This window comes from Camellia sinensis, chromosome 13, assembly GCF_055761805.1.
Source record: "Camellia sinensis isolate YWXY chromosome 13, ASM5576180v1, whole genome shotgun sequence".
In the NCBI taxonomy this organism is placed as follows: Eukaryota; Viridiplantae; Streptophyta; class Magnoliopsida; order Ericales; family Theaceae; genus Camellia; species Camellia sinensis.
Window position 1 is genome coordinate 100,215,205 of NC_138973.1, and position 19,146 is coordinate 100,234,350.

General features: G+C 32.5%; 1 protein-coding gene and 1 long non-coding RNA gene across 2 annotated transcripts; one reads left to right on the plus strand and one right to left on the minus strand.

Moving 5' to 3' along the window:
- Positions 1-1,325: 1,325 nt before the first annotated feature.
- LOC145805592 (uncharacterized) lies at positions 1,326-3,242 on the plus strand. Its single transcript, XM_082900756.1, has 2 exons — positions 1,326-1,662; positions 3,157-3,242. The coding sequence occupies exons 1-2, from the start codon at positions 1,326-1,328 to the stop codon at positions 3,240-3,242; spliced, it is 423 nt and encodes a 140-aa protein (XP_082756882.1).
- A 5,683-nt stretch (positions 3,243-8,925) lies between these two features.
- Positions 8,926-11,550, minus strand: LOC145805920 (uncharacterized). The gene is made up of 4 exons (XR_014348224.1): positions 11,454-11,550; positions 11,306-11,371; positions 10,927-11,023; positions 8,926-9,275 (listed from the first exon to the last, which is right to left on the minus strand). It is a non-coding gene; the product is annotated as an uncharacterized LOC145805920 (long non-coding RNA).
- Between the last annotated feature and the right edge of the window lie 7,596 nt (positions 11,551-19,146).

Sequence of the window (19,146 nt, forward strand, 5' to 3'; positions counted from 1 at the left end):
GCCTTTAAGGAAGCTATTTGGCTACATGGATTGATTGAAGACTTGGGAATTGTTCAGAAGCACGTTGAGGTGTTTTGTGACAGTCAGAGTGCCATTTGTTTGGCAAAGAACCAGGTTCATCATGCCCGCACCAAGCACATTGATGTCCGTTTCCATTTCATCCGAGAAATAGTGAATGAAGGGGATATTCTGCTTCAAAAGATTGGTACTGCAGATAATCCGGCCGATATGCTCACAAAGGTAGTTTCTGGGATCAAGTTCCAACATTGTTTGGACTTGGTCAGCATCTCTCGGAACTGAGTACCTTCGGGTGCATGGCAGTGTTGATCGATCACTATGTTGGATAAGAGAATCCTCGCCAAGGTGGAGATTTGTTGAATTGGCTGCAGATTCTGGAGGTCACCCCATGTGAAAGGGGTGATCCTCATGTCAACAATGGAAGGCCACCAACCTCATGTCAACAATGGAAGGCCACCAACCATGTCAAAAGTCAAAGAATGAGGGCTCTCCCACCTACTCCTTTGTGTATAAATAGAGACGGGAGGGAGAGGATATAGATATGAGATGTGGAGCTGAGAGGTGTGAGTTGAGAGCAAAGAGAGAGAGAATTACAGAGAGTGTTGTAATTCACCATTTTGTTCAATATAGTGAATCCGCTGCCCGTGGACGTAGGCGACTTGCCGAACCACGTTAAAACTTGTGTGTTATTGCTTGTTTGAGTTCCCTGGTGTGCCCCCGATCCTCAACATAAATAAATGAGTAAAAATTAATATCAAGTATAATATTTTTGTATTTTAATTTTATTATAATGAAAAAGTTAAATTATACATATTATATAAATATATTGAATATAATAGGGGGGTGGAGGTTGGGTAGAGCGGTACAAGGGAAGTAAAACTCATCCGTATCCCAATTTTTTTTATCAAGGCAGGAAAAACTTATGTGAGGCAAGGCACGACGGGGGAAAATGACTATACCTGCTAACAATTTTTTGTTAAGATATGATATCTGGTGATTGATGAATAGCATTGCTACATAATATCCTTAGAGAGCCTAATAATTTTTTGCTTCACTCATGAACATATATTTGCATATGTTGATAATTCTTGAAAAAAAAATAATGAACTAACAACCTTTAAATCTATTGAGACCTAACCTCCAATAGTTTTATAAAATACGACTTGTCATTGAAATGCTAGATAAAATACGAGTCGTTATTAAAATGCTGGATAATTAAGGATAGATGTAGAAATGGGGTAGGAATCATATTTGCCAAGGGTCTTGTGGAAAATGAAGTGGTAGTCATTAGGAAAGACGATAAGATTATGTTAGTTAAACTAGTTACTGGAGGGAATATAGTGAACGCTATTAGTCCATACGCCCCTCAAGTAGGATTAGATGATCAAACTAAGAGGGATTTCTGGAATCGAATGGATGAGATCTTACAGAAGATCCCCGTAGGAGAGAACCTAGTTATAGGCGGAGATTTCAATGGCCATGTCGACATAGATAAACTAGGTTACGAAAGGGTACATGGTGGATACGATTTTAGTGATAAAAATGAGGATGGAGATAGTATCTTAGATTTTGCGTTAACTTTTGACATGGTGGTGGCCAATACTATGTATAAGAAGATGGAGGAGCATTTAACAACCTTTAAGAGTGGGTCAGTTAAGAGCCAAATAAATTACTTTTTAGTGAGAAAAGTGGACCGCCTAAGTTGCAGTGACTGTAAGGTGATTCCTAAAGAGAGCCTGACCTCTTAACATAGGATTTTGGTACTAGATTTATGTTTTAAAGGGCAATACCAAGCTAGGAAGGATGGTGGGTGTCGTAGGATGAAATGATGGGACCTCAAAAGGGATAAACCAAAAATATTTAAGAATATGATTGATAAGGAAGATGCTTGGGACTTGGCAAATGATGCTCACACTATATGGAACTCGATGACTAATTGTATGAGGAGAATCTCAAGGGAAGTGCTTGGAGAGTCGAAAGAAATGGGACCCAACTCTAGGGAAACTTGGTAGTGGAGGGAAGAGATTCAAGCGGTCATTAAGGCAAAAAAATGAGTGTTTTAAAAAGTGATAGAATGATAGAACTGAGAAAAACCTTAAGAGCTATAGATTGGCTAATATAAGAAGGTCAAGAAAGTAGTGCAAAAGGCTAAGTTAAAAGCTTATGATGACCTATACACTAGACTAGATACTAAGGAGGGAGAGAAGAGGGTATACAAACTTACTAAGATATGGGAGAGGAAAACAAGAGATTTTAATCAAGTTAAGTGCATCAAGAGTGAGGATTCTAAGGTATTGATAAAGGATGAAGAGATTAAGGACAGATAGAAGAACTATTTCGAGAAACTATTAAATGAAGAACATGGAGGTACGTCAATAGGGGAAGAAATAGCCAATAATATGATAAACCAAGACTATAGGTTCTATCGCAGGATTAGGAACTTTAAAGTGGAGATTGCACTTAAGAAGATGAAATCAAATAAGGCTTTAGGACTCGATGATATCCCTATTGAAGCTTGGAAGTGTTTAGGTAAAAAGGGGATTGCTTGGTTGACTAAGTTATTTAGCAAAATTTTGTTGACTAGGAACATGCCAGATGAGTGGACAAAGAGTATTTTAGTGCCAATCTATAAGAATAAAGGAGATGTCCAAAATTACAACACTTATAGAGGAATCAAGATAATGTGTCATATTATAAAAGTGTGAGAGAGGGTGATAGAACGCCGATTGTGAGATATAACAGAGGTGTTAGAGAATCAATTTGAGTTTATGCTTGGTAGGTCAACAATGGAAGGGATCTATCTGTTAAGGAGAGTACTAGAAAAGTATAGAGAAAAGAAAAGAGATGTTCATATGGTGTTTATCGACCTTGAGAAAGCATATGATAGAGTGTCTCGGGATATAATATGGTGGGTGTTAGAGAAGAAAGGCATGACAAAAGGTTACATTAATGTGATTAAGGACATGTATGAAGGGGTGGTGACCACTATTAGATCGTATGTTGGAGAGACAAATGAATTTCCTATCACTGTAGAGTTACACCAATGATCTACTTTAAGTCCTTATCTTTTTGCATTAGTTATGGATGAGTTGACGAGAAATATTCAGGATGACGTATCATGGTGTATGCTTTTTGCAGATGATATAGTGTTAATCGATGAAACTAGAGAAGGAGTTAACACAAAGTTGGAGATTTGGAGAAAAACACAATCTGAAAGATTTTAGATAAGCAGAACTAAGACAGAGTACATGGAGTGTAAATTTAGTAATAGTAACAATGAAAGCAGAGAAGAAGTGAAGATTGAGAAGCAAAAACTGTCTAAGAGTGAACATTTTCGTTATTTAGGGTCGATTATCATAACGGCTGAGGAGATTGATGCAGATGTGGCCCATAGGATTAAGGCTAGATGGCTTAAGTGGAGAAGTGCGTCTAGAGTACTGTGCGATAAATAAATACTCTCTAGACTAAAATGTAAGTTCTATAAAACGGCTATTAGACTAATGATGTTGTATATAGAGGACGGAGTGTTGGACAACCAAAAAATAACATGTCGATAAGATGAGTGTTGCTGAGATGAGGATGCTAAGGTGGATGTGTGGGAAGCTAGACAAGACAGAAATAGGAATGAGTGTATTTGGGAATAGGTAGAAGTAGCACCGATAGAAAACAAGTTGGGAGAGAATCGATTGAGATGGTTTAACGTTGGCTAGCGTTATAAATAGAGATATGGATCTACTTAATTTGACTAACGAAATGACCTTTGATAGAGTCGTGTGGAGAATAAGGATTTATGTAACCGACCCCATTTAATGAGACTTAAGACTTGGCTTGATTTAGATTTAAAACTATCTATAGTAGTGATAGCCCGTATCGTGTAAACTCATCCAATAGTCCACGACAGTTAATTGACTTCGAGTATACCACAAAGACCTAAGCCAAGAAAGTGCACCAGATATGTTTGATAATTTAACCCACTAAAATGGTTGTTGATTATAGGCATATTATTTTGTTGTAGGTTTGTGAGGGTGTGTTTCGAATTTATTTTAATGATTTGAATTATTCATAGTGTAGGATTTGTTGAATAGATTATTCATAAAAAAAATTAAAGTTATTTAGACATATGTAACTCGTAACAAGACCATGTTTATATTTAAGAAAAATAAACGATTAGTATAATTTGATAATTTCTTACTGTAATTATTCAGCTTGATGATGAGATTATATTTGTTCGATTAATTTTATTTTTTACATGAACGATATAATCAACGAACTTATAATATAAACACATCGAATCATCAAAATACAGTTGGAACAAGCCTTAAGGTATGACAATACGGTGCTATTACAACATCCACCTCAAATCTACTAAAATGGCTAATTATTGATCATTTTTGAAAGATCATATCACATTGTCTATGTAATGATCTAAATCAACCGCATAGTGAAAGAATTTAGGAGTAGCACATAGTAATTTAATTATATAAGACAATAATAACTCACTTTGTGTATATTACAATTATTTATTAACTGAAAACACCACATCTACAATAATGTAGACTATTTAATAATCTATCTCTATTATTATATTAAGTAAAGTCTTTTTTTTTTTTTATTTCTTTGAAACTTTTGCTACGTGGTATTTAGATAATAAATAAATAAACAACTACTCTATAATTTTTCCACTCAACCACATTCTCCAAATAATTACTTTACAATAAATTTTTCTCTTTTCCAATAACTTACTTTTATCATTTTTCTATTTTACTTTTTTTCTTTCTTCCTCTCTTTCTACAATGGTTTTCTCTTTTAAAGAAAATACAAAACTGTTTGATTCAATTATGGAAAAAGAAGTACAAACCAAAAGAAGATTATCCTCTCTTTATTTTAATTTAATTTAATTTTTTTTATAGTAAGTGATCGAAGAGTTTTTAATTTTTATATTATCAATGACTAACACTTTTATTTATTTGTTATTTTTTTTAGGTATAAATTTTAGGGTAAACTACCAATAGGTCTTAATCGTTAGAATTAATTCTCATCAAATCTTATTGAAAATAAGTCTTACTAAATCATTGCTAAAAATAATTTTTTGTCACGATTTTTTAGACGTCACTAAAAATTGACAATTAGTTACTTTTTTTGTCACGATTTTTATAAATTGTCGCTAAAATTTAATATTTTTCCGTGACGAATTTTTTAAATTGTCGTTGAAAGTTGAAAATTAGTGACTTTTTGTGACGATTTTTTTAAACTGTCACTAAAACTTATAAATTTTTTGTGACAAACTTTTTGAACCGTTGCTGAAATTAACAATTTGTGACTTTTTTTTAATAGTGTTTGATGAAAAATGCCATTAATTCTCACAAGATATATTGCACAATAAGTACACCAATTAGAACCTACACGCAAGTCCCCCTAAATTTTGTTAATTTTTTTTCTTCCTCTCCTTTTATTATCATTTTGTTACATGATTTTTTTTTTATTTTTTATTTTTAAATAGTTTGATTTTTCAAATATGGCAATTGAGTTTGTTAAAGATGCCCAAATGGATTGAAGAAAAACGAGAAAGTGAGGAAGAAAGGGATGTAATAAAAGAAGAACATATATTAGGTTTAGAGATTGAGAAAGAGGTCTTTTGGGCCATAATTTGAAGGTTTTGATTGGATTTCCAGATGAAGTACAAAAGTATTCGTATTCGTATTCCTTTTTTTTTTTTTTCTTTTTTTTTTTCGAGTTTGTTTTACACAAATTTATACAATTTTTTCCCCATAGGTTGTCTTACAACTCACACACACACACATATATATATATATATATTTTCTAGATTGTTTTACAACTTTGTGTTATTCAAAAGAAATAACTTTTCAAGTAGTTACTTATCGATATTTATCTTTTGTTTCTCTTAATTGTAAGTGATCTAAGACTGTTGGATTTTGTTTTTTCTTTTTTTAAATTCTCAATGACTAAGGCTTTTGTTTGTTTATTTGTTTGGTTTTTTTTTTTTTTTTTTTTTTTTTGGGTGTAAATTCTGTAATTCTTTAATAGTTCTTATTTCTTCATTATGTTCATTGCAAAAATAAAATAAAAAAACTCCATTTTCATTTTCATTTTCTTCATTTTGTTGATTGAAAAAAATAATAAAAATAATTGTACAGATTTTGTGTGTTTATTATCTTTGTGAGTACATACATTTTTATTTTCTTTATATACAGATTTTGTGCACATATACGTTAGATGCTTTATACAAAATATAGATATACGTGGATTTTACAATACAAACTTGAATTTAAATTATATAGCTTATCATTCTGAGTATAAATTTATTTTTTTATATAATTTTTTTTGTATACATTTTAAATATATAATAAAAAAAAGTTTTTACGACTTTGTGTCTTCAGAAGAAAATTTCTTTGTCCCTTTTTGCACATTGATTTAATAGGTTAATGGAGAAGTAAGAAAAAAAAAATAAAACAAAACAAAACAAAAAAAACAAAAAAGAAGGTTTTATTCATTGTGTTTTCAATATATATATATATATATATATTTTCTATCTTTCTTTAAAACGTAGGCAAACTGTAAACTGTTTCCAAAAAAGTAGTATTCCAAACTTTAAAAAAAAAAACAAACAAACAAAATTTGCACACACAAAAAAAGAATGAGGATGTTCTTAAACATTAATAATAATAATAATAATAATAATAATAATAATAATAATAATAATAATAATAATAATAATAATAAATATTGAAAAAACAAAAAATCTCTTAATTCTTGGACGGCTGAAAATAGTAAGTTGAAAATATATTTTGAAAGTTTACTTATTTTAGAAAAAAGAATGAGAAAAAAATAGATATTTAGAAATTTGTTTTTGAATTTCAATGTTTGATAGGATATATATACACACTCATATATTTTGGAAGGTACTTATTTTAGAAACAAAAAGAAGATGAAGAAGGAAGAAATAGATATTCAGAAGGGAGAAAAAAAAAAAAAAATTAGTTTCAACCCATCTCCATAGATCTTAACCGTCGAAGGCGCTGTTGTGTCGTGGCTGCTTGAAACAATGATGGGTGTCTTCTATAGTTGACTTCCAATGAAGACATTTGGTTATTGAAAAATCTAAAAACTCCAGAGATATTGATTTGTAATTATGATTCAATTTAAATAATGTATAGCAATTTCAATCAAATCAGCACAACGATTTAACGTCAAAAAAAATCATAATTGGGCTCCTTCAATTGTGATTAAAAAATAAATAAAAATTCACAGACTAAAGTCACAAAGTAATCCACTAAGAAGACAAAAAGAATTATATACGAGAACCATCAATTACCTAGTGAATCCACATCCGAATTGAACCAAACCTGATGTGCCTCTTCTACCACTGTCTTCACCATGGAATAGCTTTGCACAATGTTGAATCCATAATGGCAATGTCGAATCCACAACAATAAGCCACTCTAAAATCCACCAAAGTTTCAGACCCAAGTTCCCCGGAATCTACCAATGAACACCTCTTTCTTTTATGAATAAAAAAAAACTAAATCAACCCTTGATGTTTGTCAATATGAAATTCGTTGATCAATCGATCATCTTCTGTATATCAAGGAAACTCATATACACCACTTTCCAATATAAAACACTTGGTATTTTACTCCTCTATGAGAATCTATACGGGTTCAACCTTAAAAACAACGAACAACACACTTTATACTAAATAGAACCGCGAAAACCGCTTGAGCGCACACTTTACCTTTCGAGAAGTGTGAGTAAAGACGGTGCTCACATATAGGCCAACCGCTCGAGCTCAACATCTACCGCTTGAGCAGTAGAACTTGTCTTCTAGAAGTTCAGACGCAAGCAGAGATATTGGATGAACCACTTCACCGCTTAAGCGCACAACTGACCTCTCAAGCAATCAACCAACTTTGACTTCTTCTTGGCTTCGTGGGTGCTGCCCCTCAACCCTGCGTGGGTGCTGCCCCCGACCCGCTAGGAACGTTGCCCCCTGGACCCCCGCGAGCTAACCAGGAGCTCGATTCCCTTGCTTAATCAGCAAAGTGACAAACAAGGAAGGCTCAAGTCAAGATCGGAATGTCAACACATACTCCTCTACACAGACACATCTCGAGTTGGATTCGCATCTAAATTCTCATAACTCACAGATACAATCGAGCGAATAAAAATACAACTAAATAAAATTTTGTCCAACGAGATTACCAATTACAAAAACCTAACAGTTGTGACTATCACAAAGGGATTTGAATTTTTTACAACACTTTTTCTCCAATCATCATCGATTACTTTATTCACACTACAACAAAAAACACATTTGGCGACCCACAAATTTCGTCGCCAAAAGTACAAATTTCGTCGCCAAAAGAATCGGCGACAAAATACACAACTTGTCGCCAAAGCCCTGTCACTAAAAGTATTGGCGACGAAATCAGAAATTGTCACCGTATGTAGACATTTAGCGACAAGCAAAATTGGTCGCCAAAAATCATATATTTTGTCGCTATAAAATTACAATTTGTTGCTAAAAGGTTAAAATCTGGATAAGCTATGTATTTTTAGCGACAAATAAATGCGTCGCCAAAAGTACTAATTAACGACAAAATTAATTTGGTCGCTAAAAATCACGTTTTTAGTGACGAGTAAGTTTTGGTTGCTAAAAGTTCCTGGAATAATCACCAACTTTTAGCGACAAAAACAATATGTTGTCACCAAATATATTAACGACGACAAAAACACCACCTGTTACTAAAAATTCACTACACCAATTTTTGATTTTAATAATTTTCCTGTTCAAAATAATCCAAAATACCTATTTTCCTGTGCACAATATATACACAAATGTAATGTAAATAATAATACACCTGTGCAAGACATTCATACTAATTCAAAATTAATAACTATGAAAAATCCCAATAAACATAATTACAATTCTCTGACAATCTAAAACATGCATACCAAAGTACTTACAAACTACTAATATCAAACCCATAAATACATTACCAAATCCTATGTCAAAATATTTTCAAAATTACAACCAAATATTTTAATGTTAAACATCTAACCAACAAGTCATTTACTAAAATCCTATATCAAAATATTTGCAAAAACACAACACCAAATATTTTGATGCTAAACATTTAATCCATAAATCATTTACCAAAATCCTATGTCAAAATATTTCCAAAAACACAAAATCAAATCTTCTGATGCAGCCCAAACTATTTTCCACCATTGCTAATCTGTCACATGAAAAAAGAAAAAACAATATTAGATTGACAAAAAAAAAAAAAAAAACTCGATATGAACTTCACAATTTTGATTTTAATTTTGTAACAGGAAGTCCAATCGGGTGCTATTTGCTCATACAACTCTATTTAGGCTTGAACAAGCTACCCGTGCCAAATTTCGGTGGTTTCAGTGGTCATTTTGCAATTTTGGCCTCTGAATGGGCCTTTTAAGTCTTGTGTTTTACATTTTTCCTTCTAATTTTCTAACCAGAAATCCAATCGAGGTCCCGTTTGTTCCTACAAGTCTATTTAGGTTTGAACAAGCTGTCCGTGCCAAGTTTTGGTGGTTTCGGTTGTCATTTCGCAATTTCGGCTCCTGAACAAGCCTTTTAAGTTTTGTGTATTACAATTTTCCTTGTAATTTTCTAACCGAAGATCCAATAGAGGTCCCGTTTGTTCCTACAAGTCTATTTAGGCTTGAAAAGGCTATCCGTGCCAAGTTTTGGTGATTTTGGTGGTCATTTTGAAATTTCGGCCCCCGAACGGGCATTTTAAGTCTTGTATTTTACATTTTTCCTTCTAATTTTTTAACCGGAAATCCAATCGATGCCCCGTCTGTTCCTACAAGTCTATTTAGGCTTGAACAAGCTGTCCGTACCAAGTTTCGGTGGTTTCAGTGGTCATTTCGCAATTTCAGCCCCCGAACGGGCCTTTTAAGTCTTGTGTTTTACAATTTTCCTTCTAACTTTCTAATCGGAGATCCAATTAAGGTCCCGTTTGTTCCTACAAGTCTACTTAGGCTTGAACAAGCTGTCCGTGCCAAGTTTTAGTGGTTTCGGTAGTCATTTCGAAATTTCAGCCCCCGAACGGGCCTTTTAAGTCTTGTGTTTTACATTTTTCCTTCTAATTTTTTAACCGGAAATCCAATCGAGGTCCCGTTTTTTCCTACAAGTCTATTTAGGCTTAAAAAATCCGTCCATGCCAAGTTTTGGTGGTTCCGGTGGTCATTTCGCAATTTTGGTCCCCGAACGGGCCTTTTAAGTCCTGTGTTTTACAATTTTCCTTCTAATTTTTTAACCGGAGATCCAATCGAGGTTCCGTTTGTTCCTATAAGTCTATTTAGGCTTGAACAAGCTGTCTGTGCCAAGTTTCGGTGGTTTTAGTGGTCATTTCGCAATTTTGGCCCCTGAACGGGCCTTTTAAGTCTTGTATTTTACAATTTTCCTTTTAATTTTCTAACCAGAGATCCAATCGAGATCCCGTTTGTTCCTACAAGTCTATTTAGGCTTGAACAAACTGCCCGTGCCAAGTTTCAGTGGTTTCGGAGGTCATTTCACAATTTCGACCTCCGAACGGGCCTTTTAAGTATTGTGTTTTACAATTTTCCTTCTAATTTTCTAACCGGAGATCCAATAGAGGTCCCGTTTTTTCCTACAAGTCTATTTAGGCTTGAACAAGCTGTCCGTGCCAAGTTTCGGTGGTTTCGGTGGTCATTTCGCAGTTTTGGCCCCCTAACGGGCCTTTTAAGTCTTGTGTTTTACAATTTTCCTTCTAATTTTCTAACCGGAGATCTAATCGAGGTCCCGTTTGTTCAACACAACCAAACATATTAAATGAAATGCTTGTAGTGATTTGAAAAGTAAATTATGAAAAATATACTTACAAAAGTGTTTGTCAATAAGATTCCTCTGATGAATAATCATTTTCATCAACCTGCATGCCTGCTTGATCCTTGGTCTTCCTCATAAACTTCTCAATCTCTTCAAATCAAGTTGATTATTATGGATTCAAATGAAATCAATAAAAATATTAAAACTGGGCAAATTAAGGCATTATTTTGTGGGAACAAGATTGTCAAAGCTATTCAGTGACAGGTGCTTGATGTATATTGGATTACTGTAGATGTTCTCAATAGCACCCATTATCTTGGCTTTTGCACATTGGTTCTTACATAATAATGATGTAGTAAACTGAAAAGAGAGAAGAAAAAAGTGAAATTATACTGAAAAGATCCCATGCACAGTAATCATAACGTGTCACACCTTTAAGTTCTATGACAGCTATCTCTGTACCAGTCAATGCTTTTTTTGATCCAGCAGGGTAAAAACCTGTATCCACAAGTTGTTAAGAATAGCTAGGAAATGGTAATAGATTACATGAAAAAAAAATTAAAACTAACACAACATATACCTTTCAACTGTAAAGGTTTTATAACAAAACCTAGAATAGCAAATGGAACCATCACAATTGCCTCCCCAAAGAATGCAAAACGCCAATTCCAGTGACCTTCAACCCTTACTTTGTTGTTCCCCTTGCATCTTGTCTAGCTTATACATTGGCATTGAGCTTTTTATACAAGAAAAAAGACTCGACATACAGGACTGCATCTCGACCAATTTTAGTAACCTGTACTCATTAAAGCAACTGTCATTCTGTAGACCACTCAGAGTCCTGGTATTCTAGATGAAGATATGCAATGCAGAGCATCAATTATGATAAATTCAATCAAGATGTAGCAGGTATTTGTTAATATAAAGAAAACAGAAAGTTGCCATGTTAACTTATGACATGTGGTTTCCCTATTTGTATGAGCATGCAATACCTAAATGAGTAGGATGACAATTGAATACCTCTTCGGGAACAATTGCAGACGCACATTCGGGAAATTGTTATATTTTTGTTATTTTAGAAAATTTCAGAGAACTTTGTAATTTTCAAATAAAAATAATGATATTCTATTTCAAAAATACAAATTTGAGATATTTTTAATTTTAAAGAACCAGGATTAAGGGGCTACATTTTAGTTTTGGAGGCCTAATTGTAATTTTTGGAAACTTAAGGACATTAATGTATTTTTCTTACCAACAAACACTAATCTCATGTAGAAGTTTCAATTACACACAAACACTCGTCATAGTTTATATATAGGGATCTCTTAATGTTTACCTACACACGTGGTTAGAGAGAGATAAGTCTTGTGAAGGAGAAACCGTAGGAGTCGTACTAGTGAATGAGGGAGAGAACCCCAAATTACTCTGTTTTCATTTTGCCATACGATGTTTTCTCCCTCTCTCTTCTTCCATCTTCCATCTTCCATCTTTTACCTCATTTTTTTTTTTTCTAAATCCAACTAAACAAGAAATGAGAAACACAAAATCCAAGTGACAAATCACACAATAAAACAATAAGATTGCATATGATTTTGTACAGAACTCCATACCAATAGGAACTCGTACCATGAAAGACAGAAGTCAGGAAGCAACACGAAGCTTGGTGATTAAAAAGGGGAAAGGACACACTAACCATAATCTCATAAACATCTACCACTTCCTTTGCCAAAACATTTGCACTTCTCTCTTCCCAACTTTTTAGACTCACAAATTATTTTTCTTCTTTTTTTAAATTGAGGAAATTTTATCTTTGACTAAACAAGAGAAGAAAGCTCATGGAATTTAATTTAGCCAAAATTTAGCTTCCAAAAAAATAACCCTAGAAAGTTATAATGAAGAAACATCTTTTAAATGATTAAATTGCATCGCATACTTGAAGATTTTAAAATAAAATATACCTGAATGTTAGGAGCCAACAAACTTGGCTGATCAGTAAAAAAAAGCACCATTCTTCCAATCTCTTGCTTTAATAATATTCTCCTTTCTCAGTGTATGGCATCACAAGAGAATAATGCTTGTTCATGCACTTCGCTGAAATTATCAAAAGAAACTAAACAATGTAATATTTGACATCTATGGTTCCACAAGCATCAGAAGGAACAAAGTAGATTGGTAATATGTAATGAAGTTAATCTGATATAATTTTGTAACAAGAATTATAGAAATTTTCTTATGGTGAAAATACAGATGATATGATCCATAAAAATGGAATCATTGATAGTAACACTTTTTGTACTAGTTTAAAATGATAGTTAGCAACGATCTCTGCATTCCTAGAACATAAGGGAAATACTAGAGCTTTGGTGCATGTATGATATAAAATGTACTTAAACAACAATTTGGGAAAAAAGAGAAAGAAAACATCCCCCAAATTAGTTAAATCCCTTGCCTATTGTTAATTAGTTAAATCCCAAATTAGTTAAATCCCTTGCAAGCAAGTTGAGAAAATGATAAGGTATAAGAAAATTATATGTGTTGCCTATTGTTAATAGCAACTGGGTAGCTGATAAAAATGTCAATTGTTGTCCAATGAAACGACAACTAAAGGCACCAAATATATATTCAGTTCAAAAAAATAAAAACAGACTAGAATAGAATAGAATACAACAAAGGAAACTCATTCTAAGCTTTTACACAGACTACAAAAAAATAACAGCAATTTCAGATTCAAACTACACAGCAAAAAAATAAGTTTTTACACAGACTACACTCATTCTAACAGCAATTTAGTCTAGCAGTATAAATAACAGAATATTAAGCATGAATACTATAATAGAAAATGTGAAATAAACGGAATTAAAATAAAGTTGAGAAATATATAGTGTGTGAGACTCTATAAATTATATTGTCATAGTTTTAAAATTACTTTTTCTTCTTTCATGAGAGTCCTAACAGAAGTTGCTAATCGCTTGTTCGATGTTCAAAACCACCCAGAAGCTTGAACTAAGTCATGAATCAAATTGTCCAAAAAATATAAAATAGAAGATTTTCTCAATTAGAAAGGGGGATAGAGAGAGAATATAACTTTTGTTTTTTGTGGTAATTTCTTAGTCTCCAAACAAGACAAATTGTGTGAGAGAGAGAGAGATCAAATAGACTTACAATTTACTTCATATTAAACTCAAATTAATAAGGATTTGAATGACCATAAAGTTGTATACTAAAAGGAAATTAAATACACCATTAGTAGTGATTAAAGTATACAATAATTTTAGAAGCCAGAGACTTTTGAGAGTTACAAACTATAGAAATAAATGTATTTTCATTAAAATATTCTAACAGTATCCACCAACCTTCCTAATATCAGCATTGGTAGCTAAAAATAACATTTGACAATTTAAAATATTCAATAAAAAAACATTGAGACAGAAATAACACAATTTTCGTGCTATGCTATGCCTAATAATATTGGTTCAAAATTTCACTCAAAAACTGAAATCCAGTCATGTTCAGTTCAGAGACAAGTTGAATCAGATATTTGCAACTCATAATCGAGACTATTATTCAAAACATGGGTCCTATTACTATCAAATGTATCAAAATATAAAGTCAAGAAATTGCCTAACAACATTCTCAATACACGGTCATTAACTTGAGCATTGGCTATAATACAAAATTATGTGATAAACTAAAGTTCTACATCAGAAAGTCCAAATCGAGGCTACTGAGATGAAAGGCACAAAACTCTTCAACGGGCTAATGCTTGCTTTAGCAAACTGGGATGCATAACTTATCTCTCAATTCTATCCTCCTATGGATTCAGATTCAAAGCCTGAAACTATTATACCCTCCTAAACCAGATGATCCATACCCAAAATTATAATTAGTCCCCAAAAAATACAAAATCAGTTCCAAAATAAGTCCGAAATTCAGAATACACCAATCCCGAAAATCAGTTCCAAAATCAGTCCAAAAATTATAATATATCAGTCTCGAAAATCATAATATCAGTCCAAAAATCACAATCAGTCCGAAAAATCAGAATATCAGTCCGAAAAATTAGATTGATGACAAAGAAGAAAAAGAGGAAGATGAGAGAGTGTGATAGAGTGAGGGAAAAATCAGTCACATTGATTGTGTTGTGTTCTGCAATGTCGAACAAGAGAATGAAATTGATAATAAAGAAGAAAGAGAGGAAGATGAGACAGTGTGAGAGAGTGAGAGTGAGAGGGAGAAGGAGAGGGAGAGGGAGAGGGAGAGGGAAAGAGAGACGAAGAAGAGGGAGAGAAGACATACCTATTTCCCTTCTGTTGCGCCGCTTCAGTTTTGTGGAATGAGAAGACGAAGAAGACTATTTTAGGTCAATCTGGTTTATTCACCTAAAGGTCCTTAAAAAAAAAAAAAAAAAAAAAAGAAAAGACAAAACGACGTCGTTTTGAGAAGAAATTTATTGGCGACGAAGATAATTATGTTGCCATAAATGTCATTCACCTTTCAGCGACTAGTTTAATTCCGTCGCCAAAAAGCCCCAAATTGGCGACAAATAGTTTCGTCGCCATACATTAATTTCGTCGCCAAAACTTTTTTAGTGCTCCCGCGCGAAAAATTAAATTGGCGCCAACCATTTTTGGCGATGAATTCAGATATTTGTTGCTAATGGTGTATTTTTTGGCGACCAACACGTATATTGTCGCCAAAAACATACAATTGGCAACTAAATTCAATTTGGTTGCTAAAAAACGTCGCAAAAAATGTTTTTTGTTGTAGTGTCAAATGTCACAATTCAACAAATAATCAAATGTTGAAGGATGAGAAAGAGAATTTTTTTCCATGACAATAATGGTAACAACCGTGAGAAATGCATATGATTGTGTTGTCGAAAGGAATCCTTTAGATTTGCTTACAAAAACTAGTGAATGACTTACAGATTTGACTTCCAATGAGGACGTTGGTAATGACTATCTATCCCATATAATCTGTTGGTGAAAATATCCGAAAAAATTATATTTCATTGATAAATAATGCAAAAAAAAAATGAGATACAAATAGATCAAGCTGAGGCACGGACATCTCGTTTTCTTTAAGGAGATCAAGCCCACTGCGGTCGGGAAAACCCAAATACCGGTGCAGTAGTCACAAAACTATGACTTGTCCCCTCCAGGATACAACAGCACAATCACTTATCGTATGGTTTAAGCCAACTCTGCACAAGATGGTGAACCCAAAGCTCCACAAAAAAAAACACCATTCTTTGCTAGTAATCTTTCTTGTATAGAAAATAGTTGATGTGCTGGTGTAGAAAAGAGTAGATAAGAGGAACTATTTATAGGCCACTAGGACTTTACAAAATACACTAAAAAATAATGATGATCATGAATCTAGAGAGAAATGAGAGTGTATCCAAATATTAATTCACCACCAAGTTCATGAATTCTAATTAATCTCCATTCATGAACACGACAAAAGAATATTCATGAACAAAATATATAAATAAATAAATAAAAGATATTAAAATGATCCAACATAATCAAATGTTGAAGGATGAGAAAGAGAATTTTTTTCCATGACAATTATGGTAACAACCGTGAGAAATGCGTATGATGTTGTCGAAAGGAATCCTTTAGATTTGCTTATCAAAAACTAGTGAATGACTTACAGATTTGACTTCCAATGAGGGCGTTGGTAATGACTATCCCTTGTAGATCCAAATCTTCTTTAAAACTTTAGATTTGCTTATCAAAAACTAGTGGATGACTTACAGATTTGACTTCCAATGAGGGCGTTTGGTAATGACTATCCCATATAAATCCAAATCTTCTTTAACACTTTTGTCTTTCAATTATTATCCAACATTTCATCTAAAGATCACAATTTAACAATTAGTTATTATTATCAAATACGGAATGGGGACTGAAAAGCAGAGTTGTCACAAAAACAAAAACAAAAAAAATTAAAACAAAATAATGATGCAATTGACAAAGATGGCCACCTAACATTTAACTTTGGGTGAAATAAAAGAATATGATTCGAATATCATTTTACAATTTTTTTTTTTAATTACGTATGGTATATTTTAATATTGTTAAAAATAAGTATAAATAAATGTATAGTTATAGAAAATATAAATATCTTTAAATTATAAAGTGTGTCCATAGAAAATATAAATATCTTTAAATTATAAAGTGTGTCCATTCTTTAAATTAAGGAAAGTGTGTCCATTGTTCATGGAATTCCGCTGGAATCCATTGAAAGTTTTGGCACTTTGGGAGGCAGGCAAAAAATAAAATTTGTAATTTGATAGAAAGTATTCAAATTGGCTCGTCAAAAACTCAAACAGTCATCCAATCAAAAAAATTAAGAAAAAATAAAAAAATAAATTATAAATAATGATGCAATTGACAAAGATGGCCATCTTCCATTGAAAGTGTTGGCACTTTGGCAGGCAGGCAAAAAATAAAATTTGTAATTTGATAGAAAGTATTCAAATTGGCTCGTCAAAAACTGAAACAGTCATCCAATCAAAAAAATTAAGAAAAAATAAAAAAATAAATTATAAATAATGATGCAATTGACAAAGATGGCCATCTAACACTCAACTATGGATGAAATATAAGAATACGATTCAAATATCATTTCTTTTTTTAATTGCGTATGGTATCCTATTATATATCGTAAAATATTCTAATATTATTAAAAATAAGTATAAATAAATGTATAGCTATAGAAAATATAAATATATTTAAATTGCAAAAATAAGATTTCCCGAAAGATATAAATACATATAAAATGTATAACCTTCAATACTTAATGCATATAAAATGTAGAGTTGAATTAAATTATGTATAAAACGCTCTCTTAACTTTTTGGTTAGCAAAAATACTTCTTTAACTAATCATTTAGGTATTTGGGAAGTGATTATTTTAATTGCCTTTTTGACTTTTTAATAGAATAAATTACACTCACAAATCTCCTAAAGTTTTAAAAAGATACAATTAACCCTACTTTTTTAACATAATTATATTGATCTTCCTTGAGATTTTAATTTACATAATAATTAGATCACTTTTCATCAATAATCTGTTAGTCATATGAATGAAAAAATAATATTGTCATCTTTTTTATACTCAAATGTATATTTATCTTTATTTATTTCAATGTCTATGTACCATCTGCATTAGTTTCAACGCTATAACCTTCTTAAAAAAAGATTAGTATAATTATGTCAAAAAGGAAGGATTAATTGTATTTTTGTAACACCCCGGTATTTCATCATCAATTCACAGAAACATTATAACTAATGGCATCAAGTTAAAGCATTAAATATCTGTTACATGGCTCAAAAATCATCTCTTCCCCCCTTGAACTATTCATGTGCTTTCATCATTGTACAATTACATTCTTCAAATAATAACAACAGTTCAATGGATAAGAGATAATACAAAATATAAATGCCTTAAGGCAACATCTTCTCAACGAGTGCCTTAAGGCATTTATATTTTGGGATAAGAGATAACAATCATGGCTCTTTCAAGGAAAACCGAATATAAATCTCCAAACTTGCATTACATGATACAATAGTTCTTCATGCAACAATACATTAATCCAACAACAAGTAAATAAACAAATAAATAACCCAAGAGTTTACAAGTTTCCAAGGCTTGATCCTGGTTACACAAAACGGTTATTCAAACACACACACATTCAACCCTTGGCTTATATACAGTGTCACAACAAAATGAGAGTCTCGTACTCTCAACGCACATTTCCTCGCCTTTAGTTAGGCGGCATTACCATATCTTTTCCTGCACAAAAATCCTGTAGGGTGAACATAAAGCCCAGTAGGAAATCCTTAATAAAGTATATACATTTTATACAAGTCTCAAGAGATGAAATGCACATGCCATGCTATGCCCTTTTTGAAGATAAATCACATTTTCATCTTTTGAAAACCATCATGCTCAATGATGTCATGCAATTTCAATTGTTCAAAACTTAACAATTTATTTCAAGGGCGGTAAATACGACTTTGGTAATCCTTAGGTCGGTGTCTGCAAGTAGATTATACAAGTACTATCAATTTGTCATTTTTACCGGTATTAACCGGAAGGCTTGACACCTATTCGCGCAGGTTTTCGGTCTTTCACCCCGAACTCTCAGGCTAACTTATTCAATATCATCTACACTACCTATCAAGACTTACCAACGTATTTATCCCAAAACCATTCCATGCAAACTTGTTTCTCAACATTCTTTTCTCAATACAAGTTTTCAAA

Bases quoted from the DNA above. Each gene is read 5' to 3' on its own strand.
- LOC145805592 (XM_082900756.1), top strand. From the start codon at position 1,326: ATGTTAGTTAAACTAGTTACTGGAGGGAATATAGTGAACGCTATTAGT. The intron at 1,663-3,156 runs GTGGGTCAGTTA...TGCTTTTTGCAG, and splicing joins GCATTTAACAACCTTTAAGA to ATGATATAGTGTTAATCGAT.